Raw genomic sequence first — 25250 nt, forward strand, 5'->3', positions numbered from 1 at the left:
GGCAGAGCATGTGTAAAGCGGCAGAGTATATAAAGGTATGAGCTGACACCGGCGTGGCTTCTGCCAGCTAAATATCACGGTTAGAAAAGAAAAGCGTGGGGCTGGTTTGGAGCTTCTGCTGCCCGACGGCTCTTCCTGTGAGAATTTACGACGCACCAGACACAAGGTGGGTTTTTCTTGTAAATGATAAACTGGCGTTTGTGCTGATTAAACTTGAAATGAAGATTATATGAAGGCAAAGTTTGGATTCAGCTAGTGTCTGCACTTAGAGAAGATAGCTGCAGGAAAGTTTGGGTGGATTTTTGATCGAGGTTTGGCTGCAGCATGGTAAACCCCGTACCAAAGCTGTAACTGCTCATATTGTTCAATTAAACACATTCTGCTAATCTAAATCCCCACAAAGTCAGCAGAGTAAGTGAGCTGAGATGAGTCACCTGGGTGTTTAAACGCGAATGTTTATTTCAAAGGATAATGTACAGAATGGCTCTTTTTGCGCACGCTGTTTTTGTTGTGGTGCTTTCTGCTGTTGCTGCTTTCCTGATTCATCTAGGGAACCTGCTGTTCAGTGGCCACGATAAATGCATTGTCACGGGGTTGGCGGCTGCTCAAACTGGGCTGTCCACCCATCCGCTGTTAAATGCTGGAACACACAGCAGCCTCTCTTTCCTCTGTGCAAAAATGTTTAGAGCCACGCAGCTTAAACATTTATTTATTTATTATTTATTTGCAACCCTGTGGAGCTCAACATGGTGCAGCTGTCTCCTTCCCCTACCCTGGATCTCACCCCTCCACCTGAGCATGCAACAGAGGGAGAGGGAAAACAAGAGGACTCAGTGACTGGTAGTAGCCTGAAAATGGGATCCCCCGGTGGGCTGAACACCCTGCAGTTCGGCATTGAAGTCTCCACTATCTACCATGGCTACGAAACCTACATAGAAGATGGCCTCATCTGCCTCAAACACAAAGTCCGCAACCTGGAAAAAAAAAAAGTAAGTTTGTGACAGTGCAGATTGCTGTGAAGGTTGGCACCTGCTGTTTGTGACGTGTTGTGTGCCCACAGCTGAAACTGCAGGGCTACAAGAAGAGGCTGAGGCAGGGTGAGGTGCTAAACAAAGATCAAATGGTGAGTCCAAGTGGCAATGATTTCACACATAACAGACACACAGGTTCTGAACACATAACCATGTGTTCAGAACCTGCATTTGTGATTTGATCTTTGTATTTCATTTTAGGCAGCTGTGGAGAAGTATGCAGAGGTGCTACACAACCTGGAATTTGCACGGGAGCTCCACAAAACCCTGGATGGCTTGACTCAGAATGTAAATGTCTCTGGTAATCACTTTGTCTTTGTCCTGGCTGGGCTTTATGTCCAGGATATTTGGTTGCTTGTGCTGTTTTTGGCCTCTGTGCATTAGGTGCTTATTTTCATGATGGACTGCAGTGCAGTGCTTCCATGAAAGTACACAAGAATATTCCAAATTAACAATTCAGCACCAAAACACACCTCTAAGGAAACTGATCATGCATACAAATGATCAGTTTTCTGCAACCAATCAGAAAATGTGAAGACCAAAAGTCAGTTTTAATAGAAGCAGCATTTGGTTTTTACCAAACCACGTGGAAATATATCAGCAATTTTTATATTACATTGTAGCTTGAGCAAAAGAGATGGTTAAAAAAAATTAAACTGCTACAGCAGGTGAACTAGAACAAAGATTCTCTGCCATAAAGTCTAGATTCATAACAAATAACGTATACACAAGTGTGTGTGTATATATAAGCAGCTTTTTTTTTTTTTTTTTTCTTCACATGGCAAAGGAGTGGGGTTGAATACCACTGTGCTTTGATGTCTAGCTACTCCAGTCTGCATGTCAAATTATCCTTGGGCAAGATGCTTAACCCCAAGTTGCCCCTGATGCATTTGTTGGAGTGTGAGTGTGTCCAGTTATATAAGGTGCTTAGATACAGAAAAAAGCGCGAGTATTAATGTGTGATTGGGTGAATGACATTTGAAGTAAAATGGCCTTTGAGTGCTCAGAAAGTACCAGTTCACTTACAGTATCATTTTTCATTTAGTGGGACCATTCCAGTAGTCCAGGTTGCTAACTAAGAAGTGACCTGGATGTATCTGCGTGGCAGCCACAATTGCTGCGTCAGTTTTCCAAATGGAAAGGAAAGGTGCTTCAATGCTTCCTTTATTACTTCCTTTAGCCTAGGCTACACTGGGGACATTCTTTCTGAAAAAATAGCTGAAATTGCCATCCCATGATTCAAAGCGACGGCCCATTTGACTGAAAATGGCCACCAAAACTGGCAAAGTGGCCTGCATCATGCAACTGTTAATTATAACTGTTTTCCATTTCGTATAAAGTGCTTTGAGTGCACAAAGTAGAGTAGAAAAATGCTGTAAGAACCAGTCCATTTACCATTTTATGCTATAGCCTGCTTAAAAGTTTGCTGTATTGTAGCTTTAAGGATTAGAATTACGTTTTTACTGTGTCTGAGATAAGTGATGGATGGAGGAGTTAGACTGGATCACTTAACAGGTAAATATAAGAAAATAAGATGGATTTAATTTTATAGGTTATGGGATTTAAGTGATTTAAGTGGGGCAAATTATTGTGATGCTGTGGGGTGATCGATTAACAGTGTTCTATAATTTATATACAAAGATTAAGTAAGTTCACTTCTGGTAACAACATTCTGCCAAGAGCGGTGCAAAACAAGCAGACCTGATGAGGTAGAGGGTGATGTAGGCCTACCAGCCAAAATAATATATGATAAGCTGAGGTTTTTGTACATGTTTCTCTATGAAAACAGTGACAATTCAGAGCAGTGAGAGGAGGCTGGAGATCAATGTTCCAGATATCAGGGATAACTCTTGATAGAAAGGGCAGGCATGTGTTTCTGAGAACTTAGGCTCAGGTGGAGCTCAGGATTTATCCAGAGAAGGGCTGCATTATTACAAGTCAATTTGAAATCTCTTCTTTTAAAAAAAAAAAAAAAAAAAAAAACTGCTACGCAGCATTTAGACAATAATGTAATGCACTAACATGGATTCAGTAATGGTTATATTTTCAGACACTTTAGTTCATTACAGATTGAGTAGAACTGAGGGGACTACACAACTCAGTTCAGTCAATTTCTGCTGTTTCTCTAAAATCCTCCGTATTGCTGAGGAGCAGAAAATAGTGGGGTTTGTCCCAAACACTTGATACAAGGACTGAGTGAAGAGTTTTAGGAGATAGAAACAGTTTTGGCACTGAACCGTAAACCCACACCATAAACATCATACACTTTGCAAATCAAGTTTGCATGATTCATTTAAATATCCTCCTGAAAGGAAAACTCCCACATATACCATAGAGCCAGCTGCAGAAATACCCTTTCCACAGCTTTCAGTCACAAAACTGATACTGTGCTTAAATTATTGTCTGCATGCTCTGTTATGCCAAACACCATTGCTGTGCCAAGAGGACCTATATTGTAGGCTCCTCTTGTTACTTTCTCTTTTATTTCCACAGCAGGTCTTTTGTCCTGTCTGTCCCCTCAGCCCCAACCGGTTGTGGCAGATGGCTGCCCCCGAGCCTGAATCTGCTGGAGGAGCTCATTGGGGTTGTTTTGATTGTTGGCTATTCTATGTTCTTTACCTTACAATATAAATTGCTTTGAGACAACTGTTTGTGATTTGGCGTTAATATAAATCAAATTTAACTGGATAGCTTTAACATCAAAAGGTTTTGTCATGTCTTAGTGAGTTACCTTAGTGAATCTGGCTCTGTTCTTCGTCCTTTAAAAATTCCAGTCTTTTGAAATTAAGTCTTTACGGGTTATTCTCGTTTGTATGACCTCCACAAATCAATAGGGTATGAACACATTTTGAAGTAAGATCTGTGTTTTGTAGGGCATCTTCTGCACATTGTAGTTTCAGCATGGCAGAGACCTGGTGAGACATTAAGGTTATTTGGATTCTTGGCACTCTGCTCTTTGCCTTTCCTAAGTCCTTATGAATGCTTTTACCTACCTTTTCTTGACCTCAATGAAAATGTCTTCAGATAGGAGGTGCTTTTGGAACACACCCCATATCTCAGGGTGCTTAACTTGTTGCCATGCTTAGATTTCAAATTTATCAAGAGTCAGCGCAGGAAATGTATTTTGAGGGCACAGACATCTGCAGACACTAGAGATGAGTAGGCTTATATTTCTACCTCTCCGCTTGAGGCGCATGTGTCCATTGTAGTGTAGTGTCAAAAAATGTAGGGCATGCAGGTGTCAGCTTAGAGCCTCGCATTGTGGCTTTTTAAGGAAATTTACATTTTGTAGACCGAAGATGGGGAAAGTATGGCATTATTCAGTGTCAGTTTTATTTTTATAGCACATTGAAAAAGCAAGTTTGACCAGTGTGCTTTACAATTAGTTACAAAATAAACAAGCTAGAGCCATAGATCAATAAAATACAGTAAAACATACAATAATAAATACAATAATAAATATGACTAAAGCAAAAGACATCACAATATAAAACCTGAGGACTCAAACTGAACTTGAATTAAAGGCCAAGGTAAAAAGAGTTTTAAGATGAGATTTAAATAACTGTATAGATTCTGGAGTGATCGGTCAATTGATAATTGTGCTGTAGAGTCTAGGGGCAGAGGCTACAAAAGCCCAATCCCCTCTGTGCTTAAATCAAGACCTTAGCTGCACTAAGAGCGTGCTCTTTTGGGGTTATACAAGTTGGCTAAATGGCTGTGCCATTCCATTCAAAACTTTAAAAGTAAAAATCTTAAAATCAATATGAAATTGAACAGTGAGCCAGTGCAAACCTGCTAAAACTGGAGTTTTGTGATCATGCTTCCTAGCACCTTTTAAGACATGCAGCAACATTTTGGACTAACTGCAAATGATGGAGAGTTGCTCTGGTTTGTGTTTGTTTGGGGTTTTTTTTAGTTTTTGTTTTTTTTTTTTTTTTTTTCCCGCCCCTCCATCCATTTTCTTCTGCTTATCTGGGGCTGGGTTGCAGGGGCAGCAGCCTAAGCAGGGGAGCCCAGATCGCCCTCTCCCCAGGCACCTCCACCAGCTCATCTGGGGGGACCCCAAGGTGCTCCCAGACCAGCAAAGAGATAATCTCTCCAGCATGCCCTGGGTCTGCACTGGGGCTTCCTCCTGGCCCAAGAGGCACCCAGGAGGCATCCTAGTCAGATACCTGAACCACCTCAACTGGCTCCTTTTGATGTGGAGACCCTCCCCAATGGCTGCACTCCTCACCTTATCTCTAAGGGGGAGGTCAGCCACCTTCGCACAAAGCTCATTTCTGCCACTTGTATTCGCAGTCTTATTCTTTCGGTCACTACTCAAACCTCGTGAGCACAGGTTAGGGAAGCGACGTAGACTGATCGGTAAATCAACAGCTTTGCTTTCACGCTCAGCTCCCTCTTTACCATGACAGACTGATGCATCATCACTGCAGACACAGCCCCTATCTGTATGTTAACCCCCTGTTCCTTTCTCTCATCACCTGTGAACAAGACCCTAAAATACTTGAACTCCTCCACTTGATGCAGGACCTCGTCCCTGAGCCAGAGTGGGCACTCACCCCTTTTTCAGCTAAGGACCATGGCCTCAGACTTAGAGGTGCTGATTCTCATGCCTGCCGTTTCACACTCGGCTGAACCGTTCCACTACGAGATGGAGGCCACCACCTGATGAAGCCAGCAGGACCGCATCATCTGCAAAGAGCAGAGATGAGATTCTGAGACCACCAAGGCGGAAGACTTTCACCACTTGGCTACGCCTAGAAATTCTATCCATTAAAAAATTATGAACAGAATTGGTGACAAAACACAGCCCTGGTGAAGTCCAACACCGACAGGAAACGAGTCTGATTTATTGCCGGCAGTACGGACCAAGCTCTCACTGTGGTTGTACAGGCACTGAAATGGCCTGCAACAATGGGCCAGACACCCCATACTCCCACAGGATATCATTTCTAACGTCTGACTGGGTGGGCAGCTTACAGCCTACTCAATACCAGTGTTACCTGTGCTAATTTTCCATAGGCTAAACAAAATATTTTTTGATTGGGCAAGATGCATGGGTGGTCTGAACCCAAACATTTTAACTTAAGTGGGTCTTTGAAGGAGTGGGGGGAATGAATGTCTGCCAAAAAGTTCTAACTTTTGCAAAATATTACTCTGGTTTTAAACTCAAACTTGTTCTGGGAAGTGTACTTTGTATATAAATGGAGGTTATGAAAATGCATTTAACGTTTATGAACACTGAAAAGTTTATAATTTGATAATGACAAATGTCCAGCTTCAAACTTGTACTGCATAATCATTGGCTAAAGCATTATATTAAAATAAAACTGTAGCGTCTTACTACTTGCTAGAGTTTGAGAACTCATTTAATAATCTGCTCCTGCAGCTGCTTAAGGCCCAGAAGAAAGTCATGAAAAAGGAACAGATGGCTAAGGTGGAGGCTGAAAGGAGACGTCTGGCTACTGTACTTCAGGTCCATCACCTTCTTGCTAGCCTGCAGGAGGAGCATGTCAGGAGAGACCTCCTTGCCGGGTGCAATCAGGCACCCTGTGTTCCAGCTCAGCAGCTACATAGCCTGACCCAACTCACCACCCTGTTTGGTGTCAAGAGGGATAACAGACTGAGGTAAGGGTGACTGTCATGCAGCTTATTTCTGTCTTTGAAGATGAAATGGGAGCTGAAATTATAGCCTTGTTGCACAACTTTCTCAGCAAGAAGGAGCTTCAGGTAGATCCCCAAAATTTGATTGACTTCTCTAGTGCCCCCTAATGGCAATGTTCAGTGCTGAAAAATGAAGCATATGTGCACAAACAGCAGCTCTTCTAGCCAGCCTTTACTCCCAGTAAAAATGTCCATCTTTATAGCAGAAACAAACATTGTTACAGCTTGGTTAAAAGCTTGGTTTTGGCCCTAAGGAAATTCAGATCTGTTTTTCATATGTAAGCAACATTGTTGTCTTCAGTGTATCATTGGATCTATAAACAGTGTGGTATATCTGCCAAGCATATATAAAATGAGCACCTAGGTATGCAGACTGCTTCTACAAACATTTTTTAAATTTCCTTGCTACTTAATATTCCACTGTCAACTGTTAGTTGGATTATAACAAAGTGGAAGTGATTGGGAATGACTGTGATTCAGTCATGATGTAGTAGATAGGCCAATGACAATGTAATGTAAAATGGGGTCAGTCGATACTGAGGGTCATAGTACACACAGGTCACCAACTTTTTTGCAGTGTCACTCACTACAGACCCCCAAACTTCATGTGACCTTCAAATTAGCTCAAGCAAAGTGTGTAGAGAGCTTAATGGAATGGGTTTCCATGGCCAAATAGCTGAATCCAAGCCTTACATCACCAGGCACAATGCAAGTGTTGGCATAAAGCATGCTGCCACTGTACTCTAGAGCAGTGGAGAAGTGTTCTCTGGATTGATGAATCACGCTTCTCCATCTGGCAATCTAATGGATGAGTCTGGGTTTGGTGGTTACCAGGAGAATGGTACTTGTCCAACTTTTTTTGGACTGGGGTTATAATATTCCCATTTTTGAACTAATTACAGGAGCTCTGCAAGAGGTAATGCAACAGTTTCACTGGATTTCAAAATCTACTCAGATTACATTATCATATGTATATTCCTGTTTTTTTTTTTTTTTTTTTGTTTTGTTTTTTTGGACTAAATCTAGGAATTCTGTTTGAGGTTATGCAAGATTACTCAGACTACAGCTCTATCTACTGTAACATTTTCAAGCTGTTTTGCATTTATTTCTGAAAGGAAATTTAGATTTTCCTGCAGGTCCCCCCCCCCCCCCCCAGAGCCACCCAGTTTGCATCTAGGAAATGCCCCTGCCAGATTACTGATTTATTGAATTCTTTAACAACCCCATCAGCTGTTAAAGTTTGATTTCTTATTCTTTGTTAAAATCCACACACATGCTCCTCATTGAATGAGGATGATGCTACCATTATCAAAACCCAGCAATGCTAAATAGGCTAATAACAATTTATACTTCACTGACATCTAATTTCTGTTAATTGTCAATACTTAACAGGTTGCTTTTTTTTGATCCTGCATCAATTTGCATTGCTTTTTACAGGGATTTCTACGCAATGTATGGTTGCAATAATTTTATTTTGGTTTGGGCTAATTGGCTGCTATTGGCAAGACAAGGATTTGTTGGAATGTCACCATGGAATCATGCTAGAAATCTTAAAATTAATTTAGCCAGAGGCAGGAACTACTACTACTGCTACTACTACTGCTACTGCTAATACTGCTGCTGACATCACTTCTGTCTTTGCACTATCCACTGTAGTTTAAAAGAGCAGATGGAACAGGCGGCTCTGGCCTACTTGGACCTGCTGGAGGGAAAAGAAAAGCCAGTGGCTGGATCCTCATGTGAGTGAGCAAACCAGAAAGATGTTTGAAGCTCCTGTATGTCTAACATGTTAAACAGAACAGTCAGCCGTACAGAGGAACCAGCTCTTGGTCCAGTCCATTTCACCAGCTTCATCAATTTTATACTCTTTCCAGTCAGGCTATATACAGATGTTCTCAATTCATTGAGATTTTTTTTTTTTTTTTTTTGATAAATTCAACTATATTTGGCTCTTTTTAACTTTCTCCAAATTAATACTCAACTCCAAAAAAGGAAACCATCTTTAAAATTATACAATCAGTTGTGGTGGAAGCCTCCAGGACAGGGCTTTTCAACTCCAGGCCTCGAGAGCCCCTGTCCTGCAGGTTTTAGATGTCTCTGCTTCAACACACCTCAGTCAAATATAGAAATCATTAGCAGGACTCTGGAGAAATTGACTGCATACTGAGGAGGTAATTCAGCCATTTGATTCAGGTGTGTTGGATCAGGTACACATCTAAAAGCTGCAGGACAGGGGCTCTTGAGGCCTGGAGTTGAAAAGCCCTGCTCCAGGATATGCATGGCTTGACTGAAGGATGGTTGGTTTCCTGTTTGGAAATGTTACGAATGGCAACCTAGCAAATGAGGTGTCTTATTACACTGACAGGGACTGGCACTTAGACTTGCTACATCCTAGTGTGGGTCGCATTGAGGTGGCTGTTTGTTGTGATTTGACGCTATATAAATAAAATTGAATTGAGTGTGCACCATTTGCTTTGAAGCTTGTGTGTGTGTGTGTGTGTGCATGAATGTATAGCACAGGGTGTATGATGTAGGCATTTTTTTTGTTGTAAAAGGCTTACATCCTCGTAGCACTTTTGTTCAAGGGGTAATGACCTATGTAAAAATGAATTTTATTTATTTTGACCATAACTCTCTAGGCTTATGGTTTGTAATAAATGTGTTAATTCTGATTTCATGCTTATTATGATTTGAGTGATTCAGTAGTCAAAGAAGGGAAAAGATCAAGAACTTGGATTTTGACTGTATAGATTAAACAAACCACATAAAACATGCATGTAGTAAAATTCAGAGTTGGTGCTAGATCGATGTTTTTGACTTGTAGACTCTGGCTTTGGATTTGATACTGAGCCTGACTTTTAGCTTTTTCAGAGTCTGATAATCTTCAGGTTAGTGCACAGTCAGTAAATTGGCTTTTCAGAGAAATTTTTTTTTATCTCCCCCCCCCTTCTCAGTTAAACTATTGAAAGAAGAGCTCACTAAGCTGTTGAACTGCAAGTACTTCAGTTGTCTTCCACCTTCGCTGACCAAGACTCCAGCCAGCCACAGTAGTAAGTTGACAATCCCAACATTACCCTTGACTATCATGCTTTTAAGCATTAAAAACCTTGCACATATTACAAGAACAGTATTTATTTTGAAACTTGAGACACCAGTGCGCCAATCCCAGCATGTCCCTCTTGTATATTCCTATCAGTAGTGTGGCAAAGTCACTGTTTTGGTGGTCCTCAACATCTTTCTGCTGCCTCCTCAGTGAGTTTCTTGTCCAGGAACGGACTCAAACTGCACTGTCTTGGAGCTGCCTGCAGTTGTCTTTGTTGTGTTCTGAATATCACTTGCAAGTTGGGAACATTACTCCAACTAGAACCTGTAGCAGGTGAACTGCTTCTTGTGCTAAAAGGGGGGACAAAAAACAAACCCTCCAAGATGCTGTAGTTCGAGTCCATCCACAGGACAAGACAAGCTGGGTAGTCTGTGGGTAGGGAGCTGGGTAGTTGGAAACACTTTGAAAATAAAATGTAGCACCTTGTTAAACATGGCTTACATTTCAGTGGAAAGAGGTTCTAAATTAAGAGTATTCACAATAAAAATGATCAGGCCCTGTAAGTAATATTCAGTGCCTCACCCTTAAATAATGTATAATTTTATTTATTTTAGAATGGCCAATCACAATTCTAGTCTAGATTGTACAACTTTGTCAAAAAAAAAACAGCCAAAACCCACAGACTGATGGTTTTAGGATGACATTGTTAGATCTGACTATGTTGTAGTCTTTTTGCTGTACCCACGTTTTTTCTGCTGGTGAAAGCTGAGATTACTTCATGATATTTTCTGTCACTAAGAAGAAACTCTGACCTTCACTTCAGCACAGGTAAAGGGTTATGGATCACTCTGCAGTTTGAATTTAATTAAAACAAAATCAAAATGAGTCCTTTTGAACAGCATAAGTACAGGAAATTTATGAAAATCAGTATAACCTCCCTGAAAACAGTGACTTGCATATTCATCTTTTTTTTTTTTCTTTTTTCTTTTTGTCCTGTCAGCCGTACTTAAATCAAAATCAAATGAAGTTTCAAAGGAGGTAAGACCAATGTTTTGAATTTGTTTTGTCTTTTCATTTATTTATAACTGCATTTCAGTGCTTTGTGTGTGAATGCAGTTGAGCTCCAGAATCCACTGCCCTGTTGGTTGTATGACAGTTTTTTAATAGACTGTGTGTGGCTGACATGGAAAATGAGCAGGAGCCTCCTGACTGCTGGGATATGGAGTTCCCAGATGGATCTTCATCACCGCAAACTGCAGCTCTCAAATCATGGAGAGGAGCTGCCACTTTAATACCTAAAGTCATTCCAGCCACCTCAAGGAAGCAATCTGCAGACTGCAAACAGGTGAAGTATACTCTCAAAGTTCTTTAAAAGTTCATTGCAGTTGTGGTCTTGAAAGGGTAAAACTGAGTGACTTGAACATGAGTATTCTTTATTAGTATTCAGAGTTAATTAAACCTACACAAATCATACACATTTGGGTTTTATTTCATTTCTTGTGGCTGTAGGTAGGCATTAGAACCCAAATGCAGGGCTTAAAGTCTTCTGGCCATTGGGGCCAATTTTCAGATTTAACAATGTAATTTTGTCAATGGGGAATATTTTTCTATAACTGAAAGCAGTAATACAGCACAGTGTGTAACAATGAACCATATATTTTGTATGAATAAAGCAGACCTTTTTCAGAAACTAAAACAAAACATTGATGTCATAGTTCAGCAAATGTGACATACCAAATGACTACATTACTTTGTGGAGAGTGGGGGTTGATGGGCTGTTCTCATATCACAAACTTTTGGACTAATATGGCAACTGTTTGACCATGACTGCCAAATTGTCAGCTTATTTTGCATGAGCTCTTTTTGTGTGTACAGATCAGTAGGTAATGGCAAGTATATACAATGTCAAGAAATGCCATTGAACATCAGCTAGAAAATGAAAACCAGATATGCAAAAGCTTTTAATCACAATTTATCAGGTGCATGTTGCATATAAATTATATCCCCTTGCTTTCTTGGCAGTGAAGAGTTAGTTCAGGCTATCTTATAGGTGCTGTTTTAGGTCTTTGGTTTAACTGAGAAATCACCTTTTTGAATGTAGTTATTGATTGTTGGTGTTTATTGTTAATTCTATTTGTACACTAACAGCTCTGTAATTTTTCCTTCTTAGCAGCATTCAGAACAGTTGGGCCCACAGGTCCCTGTTTTAGATGGCACTCATTTTTACTGGTTAAAATGCATCAGCTGAGAAGTTACTGCCTTATTAAACAAATTGTGAAACTTTTTGGGACAAAGAAAAAAAAAAAACTCTTGAGAAAAGGAAGTTCTGGCTGTGTCATTCATGTCCCTGCTGCTGAGAAGTAGTGGTGTTGTCACTATCAGGAGGTGATATTCCTTATGTCTGGTCCTACTTCATCTTAGCAGCTGAATAGATTCTGATATTTGACTAGTTGGATTAGATTTTGCTGATACAGGAGTCGCTCTTAATTGCCTCCAAAGCTCAGGTGATTTAACATAATATTCTCCCCAGAGGAAAGAGAAGAAAGTCAAACAGGAACCAAATTCTAAGTTGGTGAGTTGGAACACCTAATCTTCCCCAGAGACTTGCATGATGCTCTGTAAATAGATTTAAGTGTACAAATGATCTTGTAATTCATGACAGGTAGTTGACATGGATCTACCTGTGGAGGATTTCATTTCTGCAACTACCTTACCTAAGGATCCCATCCTGAGAAAGCAGCATCTTGAGGACCTCATGACAAATATCAATGGCTCCTTCAGTTTCATGCAGGTGGACTTTGGTTTGCAAGCTTGTGTGTGTATATATAAGCAACTGCTCCATGATGGCACTATGGTATGGGTGTGTATTGATGTTTGCCAGTGACTGAAGGATTGTTGTCCTGTTCAGGACTCTCTCCTAGATGGTGAGAGCCTGTCCACGAATGGCCAGCCTAGACTGAAGAGACAGCCTTCTGGATCGCCCTCTCTTCTGGGTAACTAAGAACAAATTAACAAGATATGTAATTGGTGAAACAGATAAGTGAAGTCAAGTGAAGGTTAATGTGCTAGATTTTCTTAAATGTTTGATTTATGTATATTTACCACCAAGTTGATTTTTTTATAATATAGTTAAGAGTAAAACTTGAACTGTTGTAATAAGATGCAACAATTAAAATGGTATAGAAAAAAACTAAATAAATGTCAAGACTGCACAGGTGGGTCTTAAGCTTCCTTTAAAGGTATCAAGTGTCCACAGAACTTGGGTCAAAACAGTTTCTTGAACAGTTGAAAGGTGGCATGGCCACCTTTTTATTCTTCAACACAGTTTGAACTCTTAAAACTGGGGTGGCTGTAGCTCAGGAGTAGGGCATGTCACCTACAAGTTCAGTCCCTGGCTACTCCAGTCTGCATGCCAAAATATCCTTGGGCAAGATACTGAACCCCAAGTGGCTCAAGGGTGAATGAGGTATGTTGTATAAACTGCTTTAAGTGCTCACAGTAGAGTAGAAAAGCACTCTCTAAGAAACAGTCATTTGCAAGCTTTCTTATCATTTTTGTAAGCAGGTTTCAGGAACAGTTCTCCAGGCTTTTTAAAGGACGTCCCAAAACTCTTTTAGAGCTCTGTATTTTGTTCCATTCTGTCAAGATGATCCCATGCTGCTTCAATAATGCTGAGGTCCAGACTTGATTAAAGAGCGCAAGATATGCAGTGTTTTCAGATAATAGCACTTTTGGATTCACGTTGTTGGTGCAAAAATCCTACTTTTTATACTTTTTCAAACTGTTATCTCTAACTTTTTTTTTTTTTTTTGTCTTTGAAAATTATTAAGCTCAATCCTGGCAAATTAAAATTGTATCTTCAGGCACTTTGTCAATTCAGCTAAAGAAATTTTGCAACAGGCTGCTAGTAACAAAGACATTTGGTAATGGTACTGTCACTGAAGTGAGGCTTTTGAGGGTGTTTGGCCTAGCTAGGTGTAAAGCTGCATTTAATCAGCATACAGTTGGCTGTGGGTCATCTCCTACTCAGGTCAGTTGTCTCTGCCTCTCCAGCTCATCTGTTCACATGTCAGTGTCCTTGGGCAAGATGCTGAACTCCAAATTGCTCCTGATGCATCAATCTCTGAGCACTCTGAGGCTTTTATTCATTCACCCAGACAGTATATAAAAATGTAATTATATTTACCAGGCCAGTGAAATGCATACCAACAATTTCTCGGACTGATTGAGGAACACAGACCTCATGGGACCCAACGGATCTAGTGCCAAATACCACAGGAAACCTGGGCAGTCCCTGTTATGATTTCTAGTGTGTACGTGCAGAACCAGTGAACATACTCTGATGTAGCATGTATAGAAATACACCCAAGTCTGAAGTGTTCCATGGTGTTGAACCATCAACTGGCCTTGCTGGCATTTAAGTGATATTGTAAATAATACTGGATTGGACTCAGGTGCAGATGCAGTTTAAACCTTAGCTTCTGGGCATCTTGTTTGAGAAATTAAAATCACTTTTAAACGTAATATAGAGAAAAGCTCATGACAAGCAACAAATGACAAACCAACATGGCACTAGCAGCCAAATTCATATGCAAATGTGAATTAGGCTGTATTTAAGCAGATGTTTCTCTGCATTTGGTATCTCATCCAAAAAAATGGCATAGATCTTCGAATGCGCTAATTTATCTTTTCTTCTTTTTATCTCACCTAAACAGCTAAAACAGGCTTGAGAAGCCCAATTGATGTTCTACCCAAAACGATGCATGTAAGCAGCCTTTTTCTTTTGTAAGCAGTCAGTTGTGACTAAAAATGGAAATCACTTTAATGATGATCTTCTTTCCCATATTCAGTCCACTCCACTGCAGACCAGACTTTTGGAGCGCAGAGCCAGTCAGACTAATGGAAATCAGAACCAGGAGACCTGTGACCTAGAACTTTCCTCAAAGGACCTACCTCATGTAAGGAGGTATTGGACTCAATGTAATGTTGTGCTCTGCATTCTGGATGGCTCTCTAAAGCTTTGTCTATCTAGGAGCCACTTCAGCTGTCTGAAAGCGAGATTTTTCCTTCACCGCCACTGTACCGTCGGGAGTCAACTGTCTCTAACAGTCTGGAGGAGAACAGCTGTCCTAGGGTAAATGGGCTTAGATATGTTGTCAGATAAAGTACTTTTAACTAAAGTATTGCCAGGATGTTTAATTTTGTTACTTTTAATCTTCTCCAGACACCAGTAACTGATTCAGGGAAGCAGTCTCCCTGTAATGGGGTCGCATCCTGCACTTCCACCCCTGCTCAGGGACAGACTTTCTCTACACCACCCACCAGACGATCTCTGACCTCTGCACAGTTTCAGAACATCCAGTCAGTAAGTTTTTTTTTTTTTTTTTTTTTTTATCAAAACAAACTATCATTACTAATTTGACTTTATCCACCAAGGCTCAAAAGTTCAAGCCTTTTGGTTCCCTCCTTGAGATCCCATTCAGATGTGTTACTGCTAATCTGTTATAATTTTATAAATTTTATATTAAGAATCAATATATCATGTCAAATATATTCAAAAAGTGTAGTAGCTGGTGGACTTCTCAAATGTGGTGTACTTCAGGTTAAATCCTATTCAGGTCTGTGGCTTATCAGATGGCCGAAAGGCTACTAGTGGCTACTTTTGTGTCTCACTAAGCTGCATAAAGAGCCCATGTCCCTGTCCAGCTGTCACTACTGGGTGTCTGAACATGCAGGCTGGATATTCTAACTGTAGTATCTGGGTGCTCGGTAACATGCAGATTAGAGTGCTTCATTAATAACAAGTAGAAGTGGGATCTTCTGGTATAGCTGGTCTTAGGCAACCATAATAGCTAGGCTTTCAGTGGCATTTTTGTAAGACAGCATGCTTGAATCCAGGCATAAATCCACATCCTTTGTCTGGATTTTTTTTTTTTTTTTTTGGCTTTCAGTTTCATAAAGTCTAGATTAAACACATTTTCTTGTTACATTTGAGATTTACAGTATTAATTTATACTTGTTTACTTTTGGTTAGCCCAACAACTAACCTGATTCTATCAATCTTGGTTTACCTGGATTACATGCCAGTCAGGTTGGAAGTCTTGTGCATGAATTTCTGCTGATCTCCAGTACTTAGTGGGGCTCGTGTAAATGCAAACAACTGCCATCATGGCAGTAGTGGTGTGTGGCAATATTCCAGTATTGGCAGTAACCATATAGAATTAGAAATTCTTTGTCATTGCACATTTTCTTGCAACGAAATTGTTTGTCAGCTCTCCCTTTTTTTTTCACGGCGGCATATGAATGGGAGCAAGATATAAATTGTACAAGCAATAAATAAAAACAAGAACAGAAACAAGAAAATAACAAATATAATAAATATAAATGGCAACAAGAATGAGGTAAGGTATGTACATTTAAAAACTGAAACTGCAGCTCCAGGCATGGATTCTAGTTCCATAGAATCCATGCCTGAATTTACAGTACTAAAAAGCATGTTCACAGCCTGCTACAAAAATGGGCCTGTGTGATTAGTTTGACAACTGTATGGTAGTAGGGTTTTTTTTTTTTTTGGTTTGTTTGTGTGTTTGTTTGTGTGTTTGTTTGTTTTAAACTCAACCATAGGCTCAAAGTCAGAGCTGTGACTGTTTTGACAGGTGTCCTAATACAGTGACCTGATCTGTACCGTTTGGAGTCACTAAACTGAACTTCTGTGCTGTTGGTGCCCTTTTTTAACTTGACAAACTTCTGCAAATGCACCACTGATTATATGTACATTGCACCCAGCTCTCTAACCAAGCTTATTAGCCTTAGCTAATAATTTAGCATTCAATGGTGACTTCTGGCTCCCAAAAAACCAAGAAGGGGGCCAGTGGAGATGTCTATAATTGTCATGGTGGCTGCATCAGTCTTTTTTTTTTTTTTTTTGGTTTTTTTTTTTTTTGGTTTTTTTTTTTTCCTTAACTGTCTATGGTTCTCAATAAAAAATGTGGATTGCATCCAGAAATAAAAATCTATCAGTCTAAACCTTAATCTAGAACAGGACCTTCCACAGTTTCTGCTTTGGTGTACATTTTCTCTTTTCTGTAGGTCTTCAAAGTGAACACCTCCTTAACCCAGGCAGGGGACGTGACCTATAAATCAGATTCTGGAGCTTTTTCTGAGCCCAGGTACACCACTGCCAGCACCCAAACACCACCTGAGTTTGCTCCCTCAGAAGAGGAGCCACAGCCAGGTATGTTGAGTTTTTGTCTATGTCCTCACTGGCAGACTGGTCAACATTCTGAGATGCATTTCTTTCTAGTGTACCAGCCAGATTACTCAGTGGGTAATGGACAGCTCTTCCTGTCCCCGAGCCAGTTGTGTGGTGTGAGTCGACCCAGCCAATCATACTATACCAGAGGCTCTGTGAGAGGTATGGCACGTGGTGGCAAGGCACTGACTCAAACCTTTCGCTCCTCGGGGTGGCAACGAGGTATCTATTTTCTGTCTTTTTTTTTGTTGTTGTTGTCTTTTTTTTTTTTTTTTTTTAATTTTTTTTGTTTGAGAACATGTTTGCTAGAGTTGTCAAAGAATATTAGGGGTAACACAGGACACACAGCTGTGAGGTGAAGTGCAGCTGTCATTGCTTTAGCTGGGTGAGGAGAGGGTTATGAAGCATTCTGTCCTAGTATAACTGGGGGCCATAAATGGACATGGCCAAAATTATAAAATTTAAAATGCTTAAGTTAGAACTTGTGTTTACTTTTTGAAACTTCACTTTTACTCTTTCATGATTTTAACAGTAGCAGTAGGTCTGAGAACATACAGAACATATTGGTGGTGGGGTCAATTAAAGCTGGAATAATTCAACAGCAAATATGTATGTTTATAAAAATGCATGTTTATAATTGACCCAGTTTGACTCCAGAAAGAGCAGTTTGCACTCTGAACCCTGTTTTGTATCCTATGAACCAAAATCCTAAATGTTATGAAGCTGTGGAACTTTGACTGAACTGACCACATGCATGCTAAATAGGTCTTATGAACTGGCTAGTGATATAATCTATATGCAGAGCAGGTCCCTCATAGTTTAATTGATAGTTTAATTTTTATTTCTAAAAGCAGACTGGGAGGCAGAGCCTTCAGCTATCAGGTTCCCCTCTTGAGGAACTACTTCCTAGTTTGCATTTAGGAGAGAAAGACCCTCTACTTCAAGATGATGCTTCAAACTTTCCTTTTAACCCTCCCAATCACCAACTGATTTAGGGACACAGTCCCACTGTAATGGCATCCTGCACTTCCAGCCCTCCCCCAGGGACAGACTTTCTCTACACTCCAACCTGGCACACTCACCTTAGTAGTAATAGTATGTAGCTTTTTAACACCCCTAGCAATATAGAGTACCCCACCACCAGACCAATAGTACCCCCCACCACTACAATGCCAACAGTAGCCCACCACACACACACACACACACACACACACACACACAGCAACACCAGCAGCAGCCCCCCCCCCACGCACACACACACACCTGTTGCAACAGCCCCCCCATTATGTGAGTGAGGCCATGTGCGTCCTCATGCGCGTGTGTATCACTGACACGCACCTTTGCTCGGGCCTGTCTCCTCCTATAGGCCTTCCATCAAACATGGCAAATATCTACAACGTTTAGAACAAAACACATACGATAGCATATATTTAATTTTCCAAAGCTGCAAATAGTGCTGTAGTGTGATACTCACTCACTCTCTTTGTCTGTCTGACCTTCAATGTAGAGAATGTCATCTTTTTTTTTTTTTTTTTTTTCCCCCCCCTGTTGGAAGGGATTTTTTTTTTCTCCCTATCAAGTCCTTGTTCATGTCTGATTGTTTTCTCTCTCTCTAATATTGTAGGGTTATGACCTTTGGAAATATCAATTACCTTTGTGAACTGGCACTATTGAAACTGATGTTTTCTGAAACTAATTTCTGATTACCAGGGGGATCCTATATCTCTCCAACTCATCTCAGGGACTCTGGCCCTCTCCTCTATGCTCCTAGAGTAAGTCAACAGGGGGGTAGGGGGGACTGTTTGCCTGCATTTAGGAGGGGGATTGATGTGGATGGGTGTGTCTTTGTGCATTTTTTTGTTTTTGTTTTTGTTTTGTTTGGTTTGTTTGTGGGTTTGGAGGTTGTTGTTGTTGTTGTTGTTTTTTTTTTTTTTTTTTTTTTTTTTTTTTTTTTCCCCCCCATCACTTTTGAGCCCTCATAACTGTAGTACAGGAGCTAGACTCATGACACTAACAGATTAAATATGTTAACCCCTTTAACTTTACTCTGGAGAATTTTAAAAAGGGCACTTTGGATAAACTTTGAACAGTCAGATCACCATAAACCCACACTTGGTACCAGGCTTATCTTATAGCTGTGATTCTTTCTGTGTAAAATTTTCTAATAGTCATATATTTTAACATTGGTAAATGTATGATATTACTGTCCTGAGGTTTTTTAAAATCCTTATACACAAAGGGGTCTGCATCATAGGTCTCAGGTTTTCTTGGCAATTTGCTGATTCTTTGTCTGTTCAGCTTGTTTTTTCCCTCCCATCCCTCTTTTAATTATTTTATTAAACTTGAGTGGAACATGTGATACCTTTGTTCGTACAGTGTCCTCATGGACATGTTCATACTCTGAGCATCCATGGTTCCTTTTTGGTTCTGCACGAGTCACTGTTATGCTTCACTGTTCTCAGGACTCAGGGTACCAGCACAACTACAGGCGAGGAGGGAGACATAACACCAGTGGTAGGAACCAATTTTCTGTTATATTTTATATATGTACAGTAAGTACATTACTGTTTAGAACTGGAGCAGTGCAGTGTTTCATGTCCTTGGTGTCTTTGAAGTGACAACACTTTAAGAATGCCTAACGTGGAAAGTGCAGATCTCAATTTTCACATTTTGCTTATTTCAACAACCTTTTCATGACACATAGATGATAAAAACTTGAGTTATTCTCGAAAATTTAAATAAACTGAATGCAGTGATTGGCAAATTATTGAAACTTTGTTTAATTGAAAATGGAACAAATATGGAGTCAAATGGGTTTTGAAAAATAAATGCTCATTTTGGTCTAGATGGCACACTTTTGAATAAGGGTAGGACCATGTTTACCACTGTGTTGCATCATCTTCACATTTGAGTGTTTGGAAATAATGCATCCTGATTAGAAAGCAAAAGGTTTAGTCTTTCTTGATATGGGATTTTAGTTGCCTGACCCTTTTATAGTAGAGCTGTGCTGCTCTAATTTTGGTAAAATAGATTTGGTCTTGTCTTGCAGGAATCTGTTCTATAAAAAAGGACATCATCTGGACAGTGGCAGGCATTGCTCTAAAACATGTAGTCACAGGTTGCACAAGATTATGCAATCATGTGGGGGGGAAAAAAAAAAAAAAAAAACTGTCCACACCAGCAGCTTGTAGAACCACCTTTAGCAACAATAACCTGAAGTAAATGTATTCTGGATGACTGTCAATTTCTCACATCATTGTGGAAGATTTTTTTACAACATTGCCTCAGTTTTTAGTCTTGCCACAGTATTTCAATCACATTGAAGTCTGTACTATGACTGAAAATGAAAAGAAGCTGCAGTGGACCAGTCATTCTTTTGTAGATTTCCTGGTGTGCTTGGGATTGTTGTCTTATCACATGACCCAACTTCAGCCAAGCCATTAGCTGTCTAACAAATGGCCATGATGCAAGATTTCTGGAATACTTTACTATGCAGAGGAGACTATGGACAACTTAGTGACTGCAAGGTGCCCAGGTCTTGTTGCTAAGCCCAGATCATCACCTGCCAACTGTACTTGACACTCTGTGCTGAAACCATATGTATGTATGATTAAAAGAAGGCCTGGCTATCTTTTAATCCAAGTCTTTACAATCACTACTGCCACCACCTAGTAGTTGTGGTGGTCGCAGTAGTAGTCTTTTGGTTGTTACAATTCTCAAATACCATTAGCCACAAAATGCTCAGAATCACAATTATAAATAAAATTGCATGTAAACATTTAAATTGCATGTAAACATTTAATCATTTTAAAAAACTGGAATGTTTAAATTATCTTAAAACTATTCTTTCTGGGTATCATCATTTACTCTGATTCCTTGGCCTCATGGATGTTGGGTTAGGCATGAGGCATGTTGTATAAAGGGCTTTGAGTACTACATGCATGTAGTGTAGAAAAGCACTACATGCATGTAAGAACCAGTTCATTTAGCAAAGTGATGGTGCACAAAAATGTAATCATAATTTTGCATTGGTAATTGTTTTGCAAAGTGGGTAAAGGTGTTTGGACTTTTCACTTAAGCAAAATTCATAAACACACACACACACACATGGTCAGTAATCAGTATGTCAATAATCCAATAATATATACATATTACTGGATGATTGACTTACTGATTTTTGTAAATCACATCAGTTATTTTCTCTATAATAGCAAACATAAAATTTGCAAAATAACGGAATCTTTAAAATTGATATGGTATAATTGCACCCAAAAGGTAATGGTGCAGAATAATATGCAAATTCTTCAAGTACAAATACTTGAGTAAATGTAGTTGGCACACATGGATGGGAATACTGGTCCTATCATGCACTCATTTAGTGGTGTTGGGACTGTAAGATTAACAGTACTCTCGTCCCCCAACCAAAGCTGTTGGCCTTATCATATTTCACGAGGAGCTGTTGCCACCCCATGCCCCCTTTTATAGACATGCTCCTGTTTTAGAGGTGCAGGCTTCTCTCTAGCAAGATTGCTGCCACACCTGAAGGTAAACGTTTCCTTATACAGAGAAATGGGCATGTGGCAGTGTGCAGATGGTATGCAGATTGTACAAGCCCCTTTGTTTGGCTTACTAATATGTGTATATTGGTGTATACCAGCCTTTTTTGTTCTTAACATGTGTATGTTAAGAACAAAAAAGGCTGGTCCACATTTAATAACTGGTGGAAAATTTGCAGTCTTGGTTAGTCTTGGTTTTCAGCCATGTCCTTTGCTTAGTGTTTTGATTCTTTTCATACGTAATGTAAAGGTGCTGGTCATAAAATTAGAATATCATGAAAGTTTTCTTTCAGTAATTCCATTCAAAAAGTGAAACTTGTATATTTTATTCAATCATCACACACAGACTGATATATTTCAAATGTTTGTTTTCATTTTGATTATAACTGACAACTAATGAAAGCTCCAAATTCAGAATCTCAGAAAATTAGAATATTGTGAAAAGGTTTAATATTGAAGACACCTGGTGCCACACTCTAATCAGCTAATTAACTCCAAACACCTACAAAGGCCTTTAAACGGTCTCTCAGTCTAGTTCTGTAGGCTACACAATCATGGGGAAGACTGCTGACTTGACAGTTCTCCAAAAGATGACCTTTGACACCTTGCACAAAGGAGGGCAGATTCACAAAGAGTGGACTGCAGCTGGAGTCAGTGCTTCAAGAACAACCACGCACAGACGTATGCAGACATGGGTTTCAGCTGTCAGTCCTCGTGTCGAGCCACTCTTGAACAAGAGACGGTGTCAGAAGCGTCTCGCCTGGGCTAAAGACAAAAAGGACTGGACTGCTGCTGAGTGCTCCAAAGTTATGTTCTCTGATCAAAGTCAATGTTGCATTTCTTTTGGAAATCAAGGTCCCAGAGTCTGGAGGAAGAGAGGAGAGGCACAGAATCCATGTCGGCTGAGGTCCAGTGTAAAGTTTCCACAGTCAGTGATGGTTTGGGGTGCCATGTCATCTGCCGCTGTTGGTCCACTGTGTTTTCTGAGGTCCAAGGTCAACGCGGCCGTCTACCAGGAAGTTTTAGAGCACTTCATGCTTCCTGCTGCTGACCAACTTTATGGAGATGCAGATTTCATTTTCCAACAGGACTTGGCACCTGCACACAGTGCCAAAGCTACCAGTACCTGGTTTAAGGACCATGGTATCCCTGTTCTTAATTGGCCAGCAAACTAGCCTGACCTTTAACCCCATAGAAAATCTATGGGCTATTGTGAAGAGGAAGATGTGATACGCCAGACCCAACAATTCAGAAGAGCTGAAGGCCACTATCAGAGCAACCTGGGCTCTCATAACAGCTGAGCAGTGCCACAGACTGATCGACTCCATGCCACGCTGCATTACTGCAGTAATCCAGGCAAAAGGAGCTCCAACTAAGTACTGAGTGCTGTACATGTACATTTCTAAAAATCTTTTTTTTTTTTTTTTTTTTTTTTTTTTTTTTTTTGTATTGGTCTTAAGTAATTTTTTGAGATACTAAATTTGGGGTTTTCATTAGTTGTCAGTTACACTCATCAAAATTAAAGGAAAAAAACATTTGAAATATATCAGTCTGTGTAATAAAAAGTTTCACTTTGAATGGAATTACTGAAATAAATCAACTTTTTCATGATATTCTAATTTTATGACCAGCACCTGTATTCTGGAAACTTAAAGACTGAATTACATTTTGGTATTTGAACTGTTTAGCCCACTTTCAGAGGGCTGAACCCTCACTATCTTTGCTTTAGATAGAATCAGCCTCTCTAGAATTTTCTAATGCCTACTGATATCTCTAATTTAACTAATGAGCTGATGTTCTACTTGGTCTTGGTTCTACTTCCGGTCTTTTGTGCTCCTGTCCAAATTGCCATCAAATTCAAAATCATCCTACATGTTTCCATAGTAAAATTTCTCAAATTCAGCATTTGATATGTTGTCTTCCTGAGAAGAATTTATGCTTCTTATTTTAAATTAAATGCAATGTTTGTAGTGATTGGCAAGTCATTTATTCTGTTAACTGTTTTTTCAACTCCACAGCAGCCTGGAGTGACTCTTCTCAGGTGAGCAGTCCAGACCGGGAGGGAGCGTTCACAATTGTGGATTCAGGTCATGGGGATTCCCTGTCCGTCTCTACTGTGGAAGTCCCGGTCACTCCCCATGGCCACCAACACACCACACTGCTGCCCATGCAACTCTACCCACTCTCCCAGCCTCTGCGAGTGGCTTTCACTGCCTCTCGCACTGCCAACTTTGCCCCGGGCAACCTTGACCAGCCCATTGTATTTGACCAACTCCATAGCAACCTAGGGGAGATGTATGACACCCACATTGGCCGCTTTACCTGCCCTGTAAATGGAACCTATGTCTTTATCTTCCATATCCTGAAGCTTGCCATCAATGTGCCACTCTATATTAACCTCATGCGTAATGAGGATGTGATGGTGTCGGCATACGCAAATGATGGAGCCCCAGATCATGAGACGGCCAGCAACCATGCCATATTGCCTCTCTTCCAGGGAGACCAAGTGTGGCTCAGGTTGCATCGTGGAGCAATCTATGGCAGCACTTGGAAATACAGTACCTTCTCTGGCTTTCTGCTGTATCAGGACTGAACTGCGGTCAGCCAGATGGCCCATTTCTCCTAGCGTGTGGACTGTTTGCTAGTCACTAAATGGTGACTCCACTGACATTTCAGTATTGTAGTCAGGCTGCATGCCAGTGTCCCTTTTCACAATAAAACTTGTTCATTACATGGCTGAAATGCAACTGGACAATTTGCACACTGTACCTGTTTTCAAAGGGGGACTGTTACTACATGACAAACCAACCAGACTTGTGCTCCCCCTCAAAAAAAAAAAAAATCACAGTAGTTCACAATGGTGACTGGCCAACTGCAACTGTGATACTACTATAACCAGTCCTAGCAATCTGCTGTAGCATGTCACCTGTGAGAACTCAGTGCAATGTTGAATAAATTTGTGCCTTTTTGTTTGTTTTGTTTTTTGTTTAATGAATGTTTGCATTGAACAGATGTTTAACCTGCTATTGAATAGCAGACTTATCAGGTGAATTAACAAATTCTGCTTGCAGCACTTTGCTTGATACTGGGTTCTTATGCATTCAGTCTTATTCTGCTGTGTGAGGAAGGATTGATCTTGGTGGTGGGTGTGGTGTCAAACACTAAAAGCAAAGTTGTTGCACTAAGACACTACTGTGGAGGTATGAAAGAGGTCCCTTGATGAAATAAAAGATGAGCAGTGAAGTATGGTGTCTGTTTTTATTTATTTTTTAAGTCTGCATTTAAATCATAGATTGGTCAGCTTCATACTAGACTGTTTCCTTTATAATGCATGTCCTACAAGATGAACTCCCCATTAGAAATCTGAAAAAAAAAATAAAAATCTGAAATGACCTCAGATATTTGCATGTTGTCTGCTGTAAATTCCATGAGCTCACACTCACTTGACATTTTTAGTTACCTTAATTCTTCATGGCATATAGAAACACTCAGATTTTGGTCCATATTGACATGATGGCATCACACAGCTGCTGCAGGTTTGTTGGCTGAACATCCATGATGCAAATCCCAGAGGAGCTACAGTTGTGTTCAAAATAATAGCAGTCCAACATGACTAACCAGATCAATATTTTTGGTAGAAATCCTGTTACTACGTGGCAAATAATTTACCAGTAGGTGTAGTAGACTCATAGAAAACCAAT

The 25250-nt window shown here is 40.2% G+C and overlaps 1 protein-coding gene across 2 annotated transcripts; it reads left to right on the plus strand.

The window, feature by feature from the left end:
* Nucleotides 1-24753, plus strand: caprin2 (caprin family member 2). 2 transcript variants are annotated; one of them, XM_030720249.1, is made up of 21 exons: nucleotides 1-166; nucleotides 741-989; nucleotides 1061-1123; nucleotides 1233-1319; nucleotides 6424-6662; nucleotides 8355-8437; nucleotides 9653-9748; nucleotides 10742-10779; nucleotides 10898-11086; nucleotides 12272-12313; nucleotides 12404-12532; nucleotides 12650-12734; nucleotides 14457-14506; nucleotides 14592-14699; nucleotides 14774-14875; nucleotides 14966-15106; nucleotides 16831-16975; nucleotides 17045-17155; nucleotides 18704-18765; nucleotides 19456-19507; nucleotides 23568-24753. In XM_030720249.1, exons 2-21 carry the CDS (start codon nucleotides 747-749, stop codon nucleotides 24140-24142), a joined length of 2640 nt encoding a protein of 879 aa, XP_030576109.1. In that variant the 5' UTR covers nucleotides 1-166; nucleotides 741-746; the 3' UTR covers nucleotides 24143-24753. The 2 variants fall into 2 exon arrangements, with proteins under 2 accessions (XP_030576109.1, XP_030576108.1); XM_030720248.1 differs by having other exon boundaries at nucleotides 17045-17215; nucleotides 23568-24752.
* The last annotated feature ends 497 nt before the right edge of the window (nucleotides 24754-25250 follow it).

This window comes from Archocentrus centrarchus, chromosome 23, assembly GCF_007364275.1.
Source record: "Archocentrus centrarchus isolate MPI-CPG fArcCen1 chromosome 23, fArcCen1, whole genome shotgun sequence".
NCBI classification, from domain to species: domain Eukaryota; kingdom Metazoa; phylum Chordata; class Actinopteri; order Cichliformes; family Cichlidae; genus Archocentrus; species Archocentrus centrarchus.

Bases quoted from the DNA above. Each gene is read 5' to 3' on its own strand.
- caprin2 (XM_030720248.1), top strand. From the start codon at position 747: ATGGTGCAGCTGTCTCCTTCCCCTACCCTGGATCTCACCCCTCCACCT. The intron at 990-1,060 runs GTAAGTTTGTGA...GTGTGCCCACAG, and splicing joins GCAACCTGGAAAAAAAAAAA to CTGAAACTGCAGGGCTACAA. The intron at 1,320-6,423 runs GTAAATGTCTCT...CTGCTCCTGCAG, and splicing joins TGGATGGCTTGACTCAGAAT to CTGCTTAAGGCCCAGAAGAA.